This window comes from Mauremys mutica, chromosome 26 (genome assembly GCF_020497125.1).
Source record: "Mauremys mutica isolate MM-2020 ecotype Southern chromosome 26, ASM2049712v1, whole genome shotgun sequence".
In the NCBI taxonomy this organism is placed as follows: domain Eukaryota; kingdom Metazoa; phylum Chordata; order Testudines; family Geoemydidae; genus Mauremys; species Mauremys mutica.
The window spans coordinates 10,756,193-10,774,363 of NC_059097.1; the positions used below are offsets into that span (position 1 = coordinate 10,756,193).

At 49.6% G+C, this 18,171-nt stretch overlaps 1 protein-coding gene across 1 annotated transcript in view; it reads right to left on the minus strand.

Moving 5' to 3' along the window:
* Positions 1–11,042: 11,042 nt before the first annotated feature.
* LOC123356632 overlaps positions 11,043–18,171 on the minus strand; it is a 1,710,063-nt gene continuing 1,702,934 nt past the window's right edge. The window contains 1 exon segment of the mRNA XM_044999989.1: positions 11,043–11,818. Coding sequence (XP_044855924.1) covers positions 11,043–11,818 — 776 coding nt within the window.

Consider the following 18,171-nt stretch of genomic DNA (forward strand, 5'->3'; position numbering starts at 1 on the left):
AGAAAGGGAGTCTGTTGGAGCAGCTGCTTATCTGGTCTGCAGGCTGTTTGCAGTTAAGAGTAAGGGGTCGGGAAAATTTTCTGATTTTGCAAGGCAGGGAGCCGATACACAGTGTTGGCTCCAAAAATCCACTCTCTCTCTCTCTCCCCCGGTCCCTGTCACACTCCACCCCACCCCCCTCTTTTGAAAAGCACGTTACTGCCACTTGAACCCTGGGATAGCTGCCCATAATGCATCACTCCCAATAGCACTGCAAATGCTGCCACACTGCAGCGCTGGTAGCTGTGAGTGTGGCCACACACCAGTGCTTTCCCTACACAGCTGTACGACCAGCGCTGTAACTCCCAGCGCTGCAACTCTCAAGTGTAGCCATACGCTTTGTCTCTTTTCACCTTCCAGCCATTGGGTCTTGTTATGATTTTCTCTGCTAGATTAAACAGCCCTTTAATATCCAATCTTTTCTCTCCATTAAGGCACTTCAACACTTCAGTGAAATCACCTTTCAATCTTTTGATAAGCTAAACAGGTTGAGCTCTTTCAATAGCTCACTAGAAGGCATTTTTCTCCAGCCCTCAGAACATTAGGGGCTCTTTGCTGCCCCAGCTCCAATTTCACAACATCTTTTTCAAATGAGGACACCAAAATTGGAGGCAGTATTCCAGTATCAGACTCACTGATGCTGTGTCACCTCCTGTGACATTACTGACATAATCTGTAACTGTATAGATCACCCTTGCAACCGCTGTTCTATATTTGCAGCCAATATTGTAGAAAGGCTGTCGTGTAAGGGGTCTATGGAGAGGTTCTGATTGGCTGATTATAATGATGCTCTCTCTAGATGTGTATCATTTTTGTAGTTGACGTTATGAATATTGGCTCTGTTCTGTCCATATTTCAAACTTGTGCTCTGCTTCCAGGGAACACCCCAGACAAGTTGGTGTCAGTTCTGCCTAGCCTGCTTGATGGCCCATTAAGGACCATCAGCTCTACAATCGACCCACTGAGAGAAGGTAGATACACCTTGTGACTCAGCAAGGTCTGCAGGGACCTGCCTATGGATGAACCCTAAGGTTTTTCTATGCCACATGCTGGACAGAGTGTCCTTGGGACAAAGAAAGCAAAGACCACATGGCAAGAGACTATAAAAGGCTGATGCCTCGTCTCCATCTTGTCTTCAATCCTGCTTCTTACCTCTGGAGGGACTTTGCTACAAACTGAAGCTCTGTACAAAGGACTGAATGACCCATCCCAGCTTTGAATAGACTCCAGAGACTTGATTTGAACTTGCAGTTTATTCCATCATTGCTACAAGCCTGAACCAAGAACTTTCCCATTACTGTATGTGAAGGGTTAAAATCCATGTGCATTTTATAACAACCTGGTCTATGGATTGTGCCAGTTCTTTTCCAGACCCGAAGTCCAGACTATGGTCTAGCCCACTATGACTGTTTTGATGGTTTAAATTACACTCACAGGCACTGAGGATAGAGTTACTGAAAGTTTGGGAGTTAGGAGCTGGTAGGTCAGTGGTCCAGTCCCCTCACAGATGACCCCGACCCTCTGGGACAGGGGCAGGTCTGAGCTCTCACACCAAATGCCTCATTGTGGCTGCCAGAATCTATGGGCAGCTCATTTAGTTTACACTGAGGGTTGAGTCCTGCTTCGTGCACCATGTGTGAGAATGAAAATCCTAAACCGCCCTTTGAAATAACGAATGCAGCAGGATGTGTTATTGTCCCTGCCCCAAAGCAGACAGACCGATGGAGAAATGCCATTGAGACCAGGGTAATACTCCACTGCCGTTCTACCTTTTTTACTTGCTACTCTCCCTCCCAGCCTTGTGGGGTCTCAGAGCCCGGTACTGAGCCTGAGCCGAGATGTCTACACTGCAAATTTACCACCCCACAGCCCAAGCCCCGGGAGCCTGAGCTGGTATGGGGCAGCCCTGGGTGTTTCATTGCAGTGTGGACATAAGCCTATTGTGTTTCATTTCTTAGTTTCTGCTGCCATCGTGTGGCCATTTCCTTCCCCTCCTTTCTGTCCAAAGCGCAGAGCCCAGTTCCTCCAGGGGGAGAAGGACGTCTTTCTTCTTTCCTTCCTCAACAGCCCCCTTCCCTGGAGAGCCCTTTGCTGGGGTATGGGTGGGGAACAGCCATTTCTGAGGATTAATTTCATATTAATGGTGTTGATCTATAGATTTTACAGCCAGACTAGATCACTAGGTACCTCTGCTCTGACCTGATTCAGAACAGAGTCCAGAGATTTTTACCCAGTGACTCCTACATCCACCCCAAGATCTTCTGGCTGAACGAGGAGGGTTCATTCAGAAAGTCATCGTGTTTGGGTATAAAGCTGTGAAATGATGGGGAAATTGGCCCCTCTTTCAAGTTTAAATGTTGTAACTTCTACACCTAGACCAGGGTGGCCAACCTGAGCCTGAGAAGGAGCCAGAATTTCCCAATGTAACTGCCAAACGTGCACCTTTGTATGCAACTACTGAGTCAATTGTGAACCTTCCCATCATTGTCCTTTGCTCTTAACCCTGAGGCTATTGCCCCATCATTGGGGCCATTTCCCGCCTCTCTTTCATACAGAAGCACAATTTTCTTTGCACAGACACAGGAACAGCAAGATCTTTCTCTGTCCCTTGTACAAAGCAGGGGGCCAAATTCCATGGAAACAATGGACAAGCAGGGGGCTCTGGGCACATCCAGCCTGGCCGTGAGATGTTCCCTCCCCTCTTTCTTTATGCCCCTGTTGCTATTTCATGGATTGTCTGGGATGGGGGAAAAGCTGAGTTCACTCCAGGTGGAGGGGAAAAGAACCCTGAAAATCTCAGGACCCAACCCTGCTACCAGGATCACTGAGGTGCTGGGAAAGGGACTGTGTGAATTGTCAAGGTGGGGAATGAATAACAATCTACAACTAGATCCACCTCATTAACCACCGACACAGGCTAATCCTGCTGCCGATAGAAGGGAAACTGGGAGCCATTCTTTGCTGTTCAGTCATGGAAACAGTGACCCAATTGCACCGCAGTGAATGTGCTGGGGAAAGCTGGAGTTTACAGGCAGGTGGAAATAGCAGATCCTAGAAACACCTGGAGCTCCCCACACCACTTCTGCCACCAGGGTGAGGTGTTGAGCTTCTCACAGCATCCCCCACTATGACCTTGCAGCAGGGGATTGCCGCACTCCCAACCCAATGCAGGGGAGAGGGCTGAGTGTATCTCTGCACCCTGAGACCAGGGCACCCACACTCTGTGCCCCACACATAGAATCTGGCCCTGCTGAAAAGTGACCCCTATGAACAAGTCACCTCCAGGAAAGCAGGATTGGTCCTCAGAGAGGGGAATGGGCTTCTTGTGAAGCTTATAGGTCACTGGATGCTCTGGAAACAGGAGGGCTCTGAGTGTAACCCATAACAAACACAACCTGCTAGGGGATGTAGCTCAGTGGTTGAGCACATGCTTTGCATGTATGAGGCCCTCCGTTCAATCCCCAGCATCTTCATGGTCATTTTTTCATCCTGCTGCTTTGCTCATGCCCAGAGGGGATGTGGCCCACCCGTCTCCCTGCACCAGTTTCAGTCCTGCTCAGTGAGGGGCAAGTGACAATTGCATGGAAGGTCTGGGGGGGTTCTGCTCCTAAGTCACCTCGGTACATTTAAGATTCCCACCCGCTGTGCTGCTTGGGACAATGGTAGATGAGAAGGGCGAATCCTCCAGCACTGGAGGGAAAGGTCCCATCTGCACAGACTGAGAGGCAAGGAAACAGAGGGGCAGTCAGTGCTCAGGGAGGAGAGGGGTCAATGATTTACTCCCAGCAGGGGACACTGTCTTTTTGAGTATCAGAGGGGTAGCCGTGTTAGTCTGGATCTGTAAAAGGCGACAGAGTCCTGTGGCACCTTCTAGACCAGGGGTCTCAAACTCAAATGACCCCGAGGGCCGCATGAGGACTAGTGCATTGGCCCGAGGGCCGCATCACTGACACGCCCCCTTGCTGCCCCTGGCCCCACCCCCAATCCACCCCTTCCATGAGGCCCTGCCCCTGCCCTGTCTCTGTCTCAGGACTAGGGCAGAAGGGCAGGGGAAGGGCAGCCTGCCCTGGCCCTAGTGCAGGGGGGCGCTAGGACCCTGCGGCAGCAGGTGATGCCGGAAGCTGGCATAGCAGAGGAGTGGAGTCAGCGTGAGCTCCCGGGCAGGCTCCCGGCGGTGAGGGGGCAGCAAGTGGGGGCCGGGAGACACTGGGGGGAGGTGCGTGGGGGTGGCAGGTGGGGCCAGGGGAGAGACCCGGCCCCAAACATTGGGGAGCAGCGCGCGGGGAGCTTAGGCACAGAAAATAACTCGGGGAGGGGGGCGGGGGTGAGGGGAGTTTGGCGGTGACAGGAAGTAACTGGGGGAGCTCCAGGGCCGCCCCGAGGATTCCGGGGGCCCGGGGTCTTCGGCGGCGGGGGGCCCTTCCGTTCCGGGACCCGCCGCCAAAGTGCCCCGAAGACCTGCGGCGGGGGGGGGTCCCCGCCGCGGGTCTTTGGGGCAGTTAGGCGGTGGGTCCCGGAACAGAAGGGGCCCCCCGCCGCCGAAGACCGGGCTGCGCTTCGGCGGCGGCGGGTCCCTCTTTTCCCCACCCCGGCCGGTCCCGCTTCCCACCCCGGCCCCGGCGGGTCTCGCTTCCCTTCCCCACCCCCCGGCCCGGCCCCGGCGGCTCCCGCTCCCCCCCCCCTTACCCGAGCGCGTCTCCGGCGAGGCCTGAGCTTCGTCCCGCTCAGAGCCGCGTGGTGAGGGGGCGGGGCTGGGAGCTCCACGCCGAGCGCAGCGCTCAGCCCAGAGCTCCCAGCCCCGCCCCCTCCCCACGCGGCTCGGATCGGGGCGGGGCTCAGGCGCTCGGACGGAGACTCGGCGCTCTATGCGCCGAGGCTCCAGGAGAGGCGCGGAGGCGGGAGCCTCCGCTTTTCTCTTGGGGGCCCCTGCGGAGCCCAGGGCCCGGGGCAAATTGCCCCCTTTGCCCCCCCCTCTGGGCGGCCCTGGGGAGCTCCGCGGGCCGCAGGGAAGAGCTCCGCGGGCTGCATGCGGCCCGCGGGCCACATGTTTGAGACCCCTGTTCTAGACTAACAGACGTATTGGAGCATGAGCTTTCGTGGGTGAATCCCCACTTCGTCAGATGAATGGAGTGGGAATTCTGTGACTGGCTAGCCAACTACAAAAGCAGTTTCTCCTCCCTTGGTGATCACACCTCAACTGCTAGAAGAGGGTCTCATCCTCCCTGATTGAACTAACCTCCTTATCTCTAGGCTGATTCTTGCCTGCATATTTATACCTGCCCCTGCAAATTTCCACTACATTCATCTGACAAAGTGGGATTCACCCATGGAAGCTTATGCTCCAATACATCTGTTAGTCTGTAAGGTGCCACTGGACTCTGTCTTTTTGAGGCGAGTGCTGCTGGCTTGGGATGGTGCTGACGATGGATAGAAAAAAGGCTGGAGTCAATGGCAGATGGGACCACAGAAGGTCCTGGGTGCTCAGATGCCCCCAGTTATTGCACCCAGGCCTGTCCTAGACAGAGAAAAGACACCGAGGGACCCAGCCCCCCTACAGTGATCCCATGGACAAGAACCTGGTTAGGAGTGGGGTGAAGGTTCCCTCTGGGCAAAGGGGAGCTGAAAACCCTCCGTGTCCTGGAATTTAAGCAACGAAAGCTTCAAACCCTGCACGGGTGTGGGCTGAGGTGCATCAGCAGAAGATTGGGCTGGACAGAGGTGGCAGGTTTGTATAATTTTTGGTGGTGCCCAGAATGGGACCAAGTCCTGCCCCACCTGCCACACACACCTGCCTAAGGCTCTGGGAAGGAGTTTGGTTGTGGGAGGGAGAGGGGTTGGGCTCTGGGAGAGTTTGGGTGCAGGGTCTGGGCTCAGTCAGGGGGTTGTGGTGAAGGAGGCAGTGTGGGGGGCAGGCTCTTGGAGGGAGGTTGGGTGCAGGTGTGGGGTCTGGGCTGGGGCAGGGGGTTGGGGTTGCAGGAGAGGGTGAGGGGTGCAGCATTTACCTCGGGCATCTCCCGAAAGCAACCCGCAGCCCCTAAGCTGGAGGGCCGGGGGCGTCACTGCGCACTGCTACCCACAGACTCCACCCCCGCAGCTCCCATTGCCACAGTTGGCAGAGTTGGCAGTTGGGGCGGGGGCAGCATGTGGAGACCCCCCATCCCCACAGTTGTTCTTCTCACAGCTGGCTGATGGGGGGCAGCAGGGGATCTCCCAAATCTGGGGGAATCTCTCTGTGCCCCACTGTTAGCTCTCCATCCTATCTCCCCCTAACCACGCACACCACTCCCCTCCCCATTATCAGTGTTTTAGAGAGACCCCTCCCTCCCTTTATGGGATACAGACTCTCTGTGACAGAGACTGACTGGGGCTCCTCTCTGCATGGCCCCAGTGGGGAAGGAAAGAGACTGGAGGGGGGGAGAAGATGGGCAGAAGGAGTCTAATGGGGCAAAGCCAGAATAGAGGAGATTTTCTTCCTGTTAAAATGTACTGGAGTCTCATCGCTGAAAAACCACATCTTGAGTTAAGTTTGAACCAGCAGCCTTTCAATTACCAGGCAAAGGTGTGAACCACAGAGACTGATAACTGCCTGCTTCCCAAATGTGTTTAAAAAACATCTTCAGGGATGCAACTGTAGTGGAGAGGGGCCATCTGTTGGGGTTATGAGTTCAAGCTTTCTCTCAAGCCCTTGTTTCTCTTACCTGTGTAGTTTGTTTTGCCAGTTCATATAGAAAGTGCTATACTAGAAAAAGGAGAGTAAGTTCTAAAATGTAGAGGTGGGTGCATACTTTAGAAACATCCCCCCTGTGCTGCCATTAGTTCCAGCAGATTGTTCACTGGAAGGGCAAATTGATTTCTTTGCTGCTGAGAAAGATGCCAGGACAGGTCTGTGGGCACCAGAGCTCTCTGCTTCTTCCAGCTCCTTCCCTGCTCCTGTCACTACTGTAGGAGGATCCTATATGCACTGAGCCTAAACATTTTCCTGGGCCTTCTTAGCATAGTTGCCAGCATGTCAGTCTCATACTCAGTAGGTCCTGAGCTCACACCTCAGAAAAGACAATGGTTTTCTGCTCCCTGCTTCAGATTTTCTAAAGGAAATCAGACAAAAGAAGCTATAGGAGAGTGGTTCCTAGACACTCTAACACACACAGATTTTTCTAAGGCATTAACTTTTCCTTCTCTGTGGAGTTTGTATTCTCCATAGAGCAAAATAAAACAAAAAACATGCAAGTCTAAGACTAATACAGTATGAAACTCAATACAGATAAAATCTCACCCTCAGAGATCTTCCAATAAGCTTCTTTTGCAGACTAGACTTATTTCTTGTCTGGGCCCAATCTTTTCACCTGGTATAGTCCTTGTTCCAGCTCAGGTGGTAGCTAGGGGATTTCTCATGACTGCAGCCACCTTTCTTCTGTCCCACCCCCTTATACAGCTTTGGTACAAGGCAGGAATCTTTTGTCTCTCTCCTGGGGAAAAGCCCCAGGTTTAAGATGGATTCCTGTACCAGGTGACATGGTCACATGACCTGTGAGACCCCAAGCCTTCATTGTTCCTGGCCTGACTCAGATGGTGCAGGACAGAGCCATCTCCAGTCAATTGTCCTGGTTAATGGGAGCCATCAAGAGTCCAAACCACTATTAATGGCCCACACTTTGCATCATTACAACAGGACCTCAGAGTTATAGTTCATATTTCTAGCTTCAGATACAGGAATGATCGGTTCATACAAATAGGCTGAACACACACAGTAGATAATAAGCTTTGTAATGATACTGCACAAGAGACCTTTTGCATGAAGCATGTTCCAGTTACATTATGTTCACACTCATTAGCATATTTTCATAAAATCATCAACATCACAGCAGGGAAAGGGTTTTACTGCGGCACCTGGGAGCAGTTGAGTTTCATGTTCAGGCTCTGCTATGAGTTCCTCCAGGTTTCCCATAAGCACACAGGGCCCTTAGCGGGTACTCTCGATACAGGAATGGCCCAGATACAATGAAGTGATGGGAATTGCATTTTCCTTTTTAATTTTTGAATTTCCAATGACATTTCTGTTTGTGATTTTGTTTTGCTTCGTATAACTGTGTTTTCTCAGGGACTTGATATTTACCAGGCTAACTAACAGCTAATAACGGGAGACTTCCAAGCAGGGCGTGGGTGAGCGGAAAAGAACTGTAAGAGATGCTGGTTTTCAACCTTGTGTTAGATAAGAATAGAATGCAGATTGTAGCAGAAATTGCTGAGAGAAGTAAGCTATCAGAAAGGAATATGTACAAACAAAATGCAGTTGTTGCTCCTTACTGTATGTCACAAAAGGTATAAATGCTTGCCTTAATTGTTTATCTAACCGAGACCTACCTCGGGAGGGGAAACTCTGCCTGTCTGTACTCTCCCGAATAACTGCAGTTGCTCGAAATAAACGGCATAATATAATAACATTTAACATCCCTGTGGTGGGAAGAACATCTCAAAAGCCCAACGCTGTGGCATTTAATTTAAAAAAGGGGAACTATACAAAAATGAGGGGGTTAGTTAAACAGAATTTAAAAGGTACAGTGACTAAAGTGAAATTCCTGTAAGCTGCATGGACACTTTAACGACACCATAATAGAGGCCCAACTTAAATGTATACCCCAATTTAAGAAACACAGTAAAAGAACTAAAAAAGACCCACCGGGGCTTAACAACCATGTAAAAGAAGCAGTGAGAGACAAAAAGACTTCCTTTAAAAAGTGGAAATCAAATCCTAGAAAGGAGCATAAACATTGCCAAATTGTAGGTGACAAATCTGAGGAACTGTCACAGACTGAAGTGTCACTAGAGCAGGTTTTGGAATTAATTGATAAACTCAACATTAACAAGTCACCAGGACCAGATGGCATTCGCCCAAGAGTTCTGAAAGAACTCAAATGTGAAGTTGCGGAACTATTAACTATGGTTTGTAACCTGTCCTTTGAATCGGCTTCGGTACCCAATGACTGGAAGTTAGCTAATGTAATGCCAATATTTTAAAAGGGCTCTAGAGGTGATCCCGGCAATTACAGACCAGTAAGTCTAACATCGGTACCGGGCAAATTAGTTGAAACAATAGTAAAGAATAAAATTGTCAGACACATAGAAGAACATAAATTGTTGGGCAAAAGTCAACACGGTTTCCGTAAAGGGAAATCGTGTCTTACTAATCTATTAGAGTTCTTTGAGGGGGTCAACAAACATGTGGACAAGGGGGATCCAGTGGACATAGTGTACTTAGATTTCCAGAAAGCCTTTGACAAGGTCCCTCACCAAAGGCTCTTACATAAATTAAGTTGTCATGGGATAAAAGGGAAGGTCCTTTCATGGATTGAGAACTGGTTAAAAGACAGGGAACAAAGGGTAGGAATTAATGGTATATTCTCAGAATGGAGAGGGGTAACTAATGGTGTTCCCCAAGGGTTAGTCCTAGGACCAATCCTATTCACCTTATTCATAAACGATCTGGAGAAAGGGGTAAACAGTGAGGTGGCAAAGTTTGCAGATGATACTAAACTGCTCGAGATAGTTAAGACCAAAGCAGACTGTGAAGAACTTAAAAAAGAGCTCACAAAACTAAGTGATTGGGCAACAAAATGGCACATGAAATTTAATGTGGATAAATGTAAAGTAATGCATATTGGAAAAAATAACACCAATTATACATAAAATATGATCGGGACTAATTTAGTTACAACAAATCAGGAAAAAGATCTTGGAGTCATCGTGGATAGTTCTCTGAAGATGCCCACGCAGTGTACAGAGGCGGTCAAAAAAGCAAACAGGATGTTGGGAATCATTAAAAAAGGGATAGAGAATAAGACTGACTATATTATTACCCTTATATAACTCCATGGTATGCCCACATCTTGAATTCTATGTACAGATGTGGTCGTCTCATCTCAAAAAAGATATACTGGCATTAGAAAAGGTTCAGAGAAGGGCAATTAAAATGATTAGGGGTTTGGAACGGGTCCCATATGAGGGGAGATTAAAGAGGCTAGGGCTTTTCAGCTTGGAAAAGAGGAGACTAAGAGGGAATATGATAGAGGTATATAAAATCATGAGTGATGTGGAGAAAATAGATAAGGAAAAGTTATTTATTTATTCCCATAATACAAGAACTAGGGGTCACAAAATGAAAATAATAGGCAGCAGGTTTAAAACAAATAAAAGGAAGTTCTTCTTCACACAGCGCACCGTTAACCTGTGGAACTCCTTACCTGAGGAGGGTGTGAAGGCTAGGACTATAACAGGGTTTAAAAGAAAACTGGATAAATTCATGGAGGTTAAGTCCATTAATGGCTATTAGGCAGGATGGGTAAGGAATGGTGTCCCTAGCCTCTGTTTGTCAGAGGATGGAGATGGATGGCAGGAGAGAGATCACTTGATCATTGTCTGTTCGGTTCACTCCCTGGCCTGCTTCTGCTCTACAACTATAATTGTCTTTTTACACCAAAATCACTAACTTGAGCACCCAATTCCATGTACAGTCCTAGTGGATGTAAGGCACAGGTAACTTTTGCCTCAGGGTAGCTTGTTGGCATCAACCCTCTCTCTCCCACCTGGAGCTGATGAAATTCCTGGCTGGAGGGACACACGCTCCTACAAGTCAAAAGGAAAGGAGCTGACAGAAAAGATCACAGGACTGACCCCAAAGAAGGGTGAACTGCAAAAGTCAGAAGCAGGCAACTCATCCGGCAGAGCTGAGAGACCACAGTGAAGATGGTGCAAAGATCACTATATTGGAATTAGCAAATGTAATTTATTTTAAAACAAATCTGTGGGAAGCCCTAATAAAGGCATTTCTTACAGTTCTCTCCAATTTGGATTTACTGATATCTAATAGGGAATGACATCTGATTGAAGCTTTTCCCAAATGCAGAGCATGTGTAGGGTCACTCTCCACTGTGGATTCTACGATGTCTGACAAAGTCTGAGTGCTCAATGAAACTTTTCCCGCACTCAGAGCACGTGTAGGGTGTCTCTCATGTGTGGATTCTCTGATGTCTAATAAGGTGTGAGCGCCGACTGAAGCTTTTCTCGCACTCAGCGCACGTGTAGGGCGTCTCTCCTGTGTGGATTCTCTGATGTGTGATAAGGCTTGAGCGCCGACTGAAGCTTTTTCCGCACTCAGCGCATGTGTAGGGCGTCTCTCCTGTGTGGATTCTCTGATGTGTGATAAGGATTGAGCGCTGACTGAAGCTTTTCCCGCACTCAGCGCATTTGTAGGCCTTCTCTCCTGTGTGGATTCTCTGATGTCTGATAAGGTGTGAGCGCCGATTGAAGCTTTTCCCGCACTCAGCGCATGTGTAGGCCTTCTCTCCTGTGTGGATTCTCTGATGTGTGATAAGGTGTGAGCGCTGATTGAAGCTTTTCCCGCACTCAGAGCACGTGTAGGGCGTCTCCCCTGTGTGGACTCTCTGATGTGTGATAAGGCTTGAGCACCAACTGAAGCTTTTCCCGCACTCAGTGCATGTATAGGGCGTCTCCCCTGTGTGGATTCTCTGATGTGTGATAAGGTGTGAGCGCCGACTGAAGCGTTTCCCGCACTCAGAGCACGTGTAGGGTGTCTCCCTTGTGTGGATTCTCTGATGTGTGATAAGGTTTGAGCGCAGACTGAAGCTTTTCCCGCACTCAGCGCATGTATAGGGCGTCTCCCCTGTGTGGATTCTCTGATGTGTGAGAAGGCTTGAGCGCTGACTGAAGCTTTTCCCGCACTCAGAGCACGTGTAAGGCGTCTCCCCTGTGTGGATTCTCTGATGTCTGATAAGGTGTGAGCGCTGATTGAAGCTTTTCCCGCACTCATGGCACATGTAGCGTCTCTCTTCCAAGTTGATTCTGTTGCGTGGAATAAGGTCTGAGTGGCTACTGTAGTTTTCCTCTGGCCTCTGCTGAGTCTCACAGGCTTTTGTGTTTTCTGGGAGTGCACAACTCTTGGAAACATTCCCTTTGGTTCTTCCTGATAACGTCCCATGTGGTGCTCCTTGCTCAGCATCTTCCTGCTGGGGTTTCTGCTCCTCATTCTCACGCACCATCCCATCGCCAGATGGGAGACAGAGAGAATCCAGACATAGGTCACTCCCTGTGCCTGAGAGAAAGGAAATCTCAGAGACAGAATTTTAAAAGGGATGAACAAACCAGAATATGTGCAGGAGAGATCAAACCGATCAGGAGCTGATTTTCCCCAGAGGAGAGAGGAAAGGATCAGTTTTGGTCTGCATTTCACCAGAACATGCAGGGAAAAGTGGGATTAGGTAGGGATCTGCTGCCAGTTGTTAGACAGGATAGGTGGGAAGCCATGAGTGACATCTGCCTAATTATTCCACATCTGCAGGGAACAATCCTGAACAGGGTCTTTGTAGGGCATCCCGAATGTTTTCTGTATTCACGGACAGTTTTTGACTTGCTTTAACCAAATCCTCACCTGTGCAGGCAGCTCTTGGAAGCACTTCTTTCTCAGAACCCTGGAGGTCCAGGACCCATGGCTCTTCCCCTCGTTCCAGCTGGGAGACCACATCAGGTTTGGAATTTAGAAACCCTATGCCAGGCAAAGAAAACAAGGGAGGTCAGTGGAATTTGTGGGATACTTGTCACAAAGAATAGTCCATGGTTTTAAGCTCAGATCATTTTTAAGCAGTAACATCCCAAGACCAGCTTCCTTGGCTCAAAGTGGCAGGAGAGTTATTAATCATACGCATTACCTTAGTGCCTAAGGACCAACTAACAGTGTGTCTCCGTTTTGCTAGGCACAGTACAAATGCAGAATAGTAGATGGCTCATGCTCTGAAGAATGTACAGTCTAAATAGACAAGACAGACACAGCATGGGGGAAGGGGTAGACCCCTGTTAGAATGGCGATATTCAGGCCTGCCTGCAAAGCCTATATTTTAAGAACTTAGGGGTATTTTTTTCACTTAGCTAGTTACAGGAGTATGAAAACAAAGAATCAAAATCACAGTCTGCCTGTGTCTGGGCCTTCTCTCACTAGGATAGCCTGAGGTCTTGTTCTTAGGCTAAGGCCTTTGGCTAAGCAGCAGGGGCAGCCATAAGCTGGGAAGCGAAGGGTCACATACTCACATCCCAAACCAGTCACACTGAAATAAGGTGCTAATGGGCTGTTAGGAAGACAATCCTGTCTGGATCTTAAGATGGTTAAAGAAACCTTAATTTGATAGCAGCCTGTCTGGCAAGAAATCACTTATCAATGGTTGGGGTTGTGAAACCCTCATTTCTGTATTGTTCTATCTTTATGGCCACCACTTTTACATTGTTAATCAGTCTGGTTCTCTAATTGTTTCTCTCTCCTGTATAATTAATGTTGTCAGGTGTAACTTAATTAGGGTAGTGGTTTATAATTGGTTAGAGCAGGAGTAGGCAACCTATGGCGGCACACGAGCTGATTTTCAGTGGCACTCACACTGCCCAGGTCCTGGCCACCGGTCCAGAAGGCTCTGCATTTTTAATTAATTTTAAATGAAGCTTCTTAAACATTTTAAAAACCTTACTGACTTTACATACAATAGTTTAATTATGTATTATAGACTTATAGAAAGAGACTTTCTAAAAACGTTAAAATGTATTATTGGCACATGAAATCTTAAATTAGAGTGAATAAATGAAGACTCAGCACACCACTTCTGAAAGGTGGCCGACGCCTGGGTTAGAGAATTATGTCACAATACGTTAGAATTGGTTAGTTAAATTTCAGCACAATGATTGGTTCAGGTATAGCTGAGAATATTGCTCTATAAATGGGGTCAAAGTGGAGGGGGGAAGGAAATTGGAATAATAGAATATCAGGGTTGGACGGGACCTCAGGAGGTCATCTAGTCCCACCCCTGCTCAAAGCAGGACTAATCCCCAACTAAATCATCCCAGCCATGGCTTTGTCAAGCCTGACCTTAAAAACCTCTAAGGAAGGAGATTCCACCACCTCCGTGGGGAACCCATCCCAGCGCTTCACCACCCTCCTAGTGAAATAGTGTTTCCTAATATCCAACCTAAACCTCCCCCATTGCAACTTGAAATCATTACTCTTTGTTCTGTCATCTGCTACCACTGAGAACAGTCTAGATCCATCCTCTTTGGAACCCCCCTTCAGGTAGTTGAAAGCAGCTATCAAATCCCCCCTCATTCTTCTCTTCTGCAGACTAAACAATCCCAGTTCCCTCAGCCTCTCCTCAGAAGTCATATGCTCCAGTCCCCTAACCATTTTTGTTGCCCCCCGCTGGATGCTTTCCAATTTTTCCACATCCTTCTTATAGTGTTGGGCCCAAAACTGGACACAGTGCTCCAGATGAGGCCCCATGAATGTCGAATGTTGGTTAGGAGGCGAACGGGAACAGGGACACAGGCCAGGCTCTGCGGCATCAGAGCTGGGAAGGGAACACTGGGGAACAGACTGTATTGGCATATAGAGATAAGCCCGACTGGTGTGAAGGGCTTCAGAATATGTAATCTTATAGGTGTAAAAATTGTACAGACTATACCATCCTGTGACATCATCAACGAAGTGCCCATTTGTGCCTGGGTAAGGGCCCTGCTATAGGAGGGAGGATGCAGCAAGGACTCAGGATTGGTGGCCGGGGTCGCTGTGCATAGGAGATGGGGAGGTTATGTGAGGAGCGGGGGTAATGAGTGAGAGAGGGAGGTCAAGTGTTAAATAATAATAATATTTGGGGCAAAAATGTATAATAAAGTGAAACTGAACAGAAATAAAACTGGAGTGGAGGCTCTAAAGCAACAAGGCTTGGGTAGGGATTCGGGGTTAAAGGTCTGGGATCCCCCACAGCTCCAGATCCCCAAACCTCTCCTCCCTCCCACTGACCCACCCAGCCCACTTCCTGGGTGCCCTTCCCCCACACTCCCCTCCGCTTCTTCCCATTACTCTCAGCCAGCACCACCTCCCGGCACCTTGAGAACTTCTTGTATTTTCTCCTTTTCTCTCACAGCCTTCTACCTCCCTGCTGCTGCTTAGTTCTAACCCTGCACACACCTGCCCCATGTCCTGGCATATCTACTACCCCTCTTCTCCGTCCCTCCCACGGCTCGCTTATCCCTTCAGCCATGGGATCCTGAACGGCAACATTACAAGCTCTCCTAAAAGAGCTCATCTGACTGGCACACAAGCCATGCATGAGTCACACACCTATTTACTCAATGTAGAATTCTACAGGCAGCATATTTTCCTCTTAAAATGAGGAAAAGGCATGAAAGCTACAGTGATTAATGTAGTTATTCATGTAGCCAATGAGGATACATTCAATGCAATTTTTAAATGACTGACAGCACCAAAAAGGCACATGTCCAAAAATTATTCTAGTGGGTGGGAGATAAGGCAAAAAGGGGGTGGGGGGCAAGGAAACTTGTCAAAACTTGTATGACGAATAAAGGTATAAAGTTATTACTACTCAGGTTCTTCAGAGACCCCACAGGTTCTAATAACCCAGGGGACAGGACTCCTTACCCAGCGAGGTCACCGTCTCATAGTTCTCCTGCATGACATCCCTGTAGAGGGCTCTCTGAACAGGGTCCAGTAGTGCCCATTCCTCCTTGGTGAAGTACACAGCCACCTCCTCGAAAGTCACCAACTCCTGAAAGAGCAAGAGTCCAACACTCAGTACCTGCTGCCCCAGTCACAATCCCACTATTCACAGAACAGCAGCACCAGGTAAATGGAAGCCCCGGGAGGCACATGTTAACAGAGTCCCACCCCACCTTGCCTAGAACAGACAGGCAGCATCAGAGGGTAGAAAGAGAAAACCTTGGTGTCTCCCAGCTGACAGATGGAGGCAGGGTCATCACATTTATCACATACCCACTAGCCAGAGCTTGATATAGGAGATGGGGCTGGCTCTGGACCCTACTAAAGGCTCCCTGGTAGGAAACACTCTCCAAATAAAATATAAGGAAGAAAAGGGAAGTCAGTAGTAAAGAATATTAGTTAGAACAGGGGTAGGCAACCTATTAGCAAGAATTTTTAATGAATCGGTAAACTCAGGGGTTGTACTATATGACTGGAGAATTGCTAAAATAGTTCCTATTTTTAAGAAAGGGGAAAAAAGTGATTCGAGTAACTATAGGCCTGTCAGTTTGACATCTGTAGTATGTAAGGTCTTGGAAAAACTTTTTGAAGGAGAGGGTAGTTAAGGACATTGAGGTCAATGGTAATTGGGACAAAATACAACATGGTTTCACAAAAGGTAGATCGTGCCAAACCAACCTGATCTCCTTCTTTGAGAAAGTAACAGATTTTTTAGACAAAGGAAATGCAGTGGATCTAATTTACCTCGATTTCAGTAAGGCATTTGACACGGTTCCACAGGGGGAATTATTAGTTAAATTGGAAAAGATGGGGATAAATATGAAAATTGAAAGGTGGATAAGGAACTGGTTTAAAGGGGAGACTACAACGGGTCATACTGAAAGGTGAACTGTCAGGCTGGAAGGAGGTTACTAGTGGAGTTCCTCAGGGATCAGTTTTGGGACCAATTTTATTTAACCTTTTTATTACTGACTGTAGTGAGGCGGCCTGGCTCCCGACGGCCCCTGAGAGGGAGGAACCGGAACAGCCACCTCAGTGGGCGGAGCCACTGCCACCTGTTCCCGCCCCCCGGAAGTCAAGGGGCGGGACAGGAAGCATAAAAGCCCGGCCTCAGCGCTCAGTTGGAGCCCAGCGGCCGGAGAGGACAGACATTCCTGATCGGGCTCCTGCTGGACCGAGCCTGCCCCGAGCCAGGTACCCTGACGCGGACGGACCGAGCCTCCCTCGAGCCAGGTATCCTGACGTAGACCGACCGAGCCTCCCTCGAGCCAGGTACCCCGAGGTGGACTGGCCGAGCCTGCCCCGAGCCCAGTACCCCGAGGAGCGGCCCGAGCGGCCCCCTAACCCGAGTCCGGAGGAGCAGCCCGACCTAGACCGCCTTCAGCACACCGAGGAACCCATGGTGTGGGACCCCGCTGCCGAGCCCAACGGCGAGCAGGTACCCGAGGAGGGGGAAATGGAGTGTAGCCCGGGGGTAGCCGAACCCTGTCCGGCTGAGGGCACTGAAGTGCCCATGTCAGTGTGTTGCGACCAGGATCCCCACTGACTACAGCGGATCCACGCCGCTGCTAGGGACCCGGGCTGGGACACAGTGGAGTGGGTGGGCCTGTGTCCCCCCTGCCACCCCACTCACGGGTGGCAGACTCCCCCTCCTACCAGCGTTCAGGCAGAGAAGCCTGCACTTACCTGCTGTGGCTCAGAGCCTGACACAAGGGCCTGAGCCCCTGTATTGCTGTGACTGCCCAGCTCCTGGTACAAGGACCTGAGCCCTGAACTGTCCCTGTTGCTGCTCAGCCCCTGACCGAGGGCCTGAGCCCCTTGAACTACTGTGGTTGCCCCACCCTGACCTAGGGCCTGGGCTTCGGATTATTACTGCTCAGCTCCTAAGACAAGGACCTGAGCTCTGAGACTATTATTACTGCTCAGCTCCTGAGACAAGGACCTGAGCTCTGAGACTATTATTACCGCTCAGCTCCTGAAACAAGGACCTGAGCTCTGAGACTGTTGCTACTGCTCAGCTCCTAAGGCAAGGACCTGAGCCCTAAAACCTAGTACTAAGTGTTTGGTGCCCCGCCCTGACTGAGGGCCTGGGCTTGCTAGTGCCCCTGTGTGTTCAGCTCCTGCTAAGAGGATCTGAGCTCAAAACTGCTGTGTTACTGCCCCGCCCTAATTGAGGGCCTGGGCTTAGCTTATTAACTTTGTTGTTGCTCAGCCTGCAGGAAGGATCTGAGCCCCCTGAACTCTTGTGTGCTGCCCCGCCCTGAGCCAGGGCTTGAACTTGCTGACTTTGTGATTGCTCAGCTCCGGCTACAAGGACCGGAACTTAGAACTGATTTGCTGCCCCGCCCTGACTGAGGGCCGGGGCCTATTAACTTTATTGGTGCTCAGCCTGCAGGAAGAATCTGAGCCTAGAACTAGTGTTTGCTGCCCCGCCCTGACTGAGGGCTGGGGCTCATTGCAGTAACCGTGTGCCTTTTGTACAGCCCCTGCCTGAGGGGCAGAACCCCGAGACCTTCAGAACCCGGAGACTGATTTGGGCCGTGTAGTGAGGCGGCCTGGCTCCCGACGGC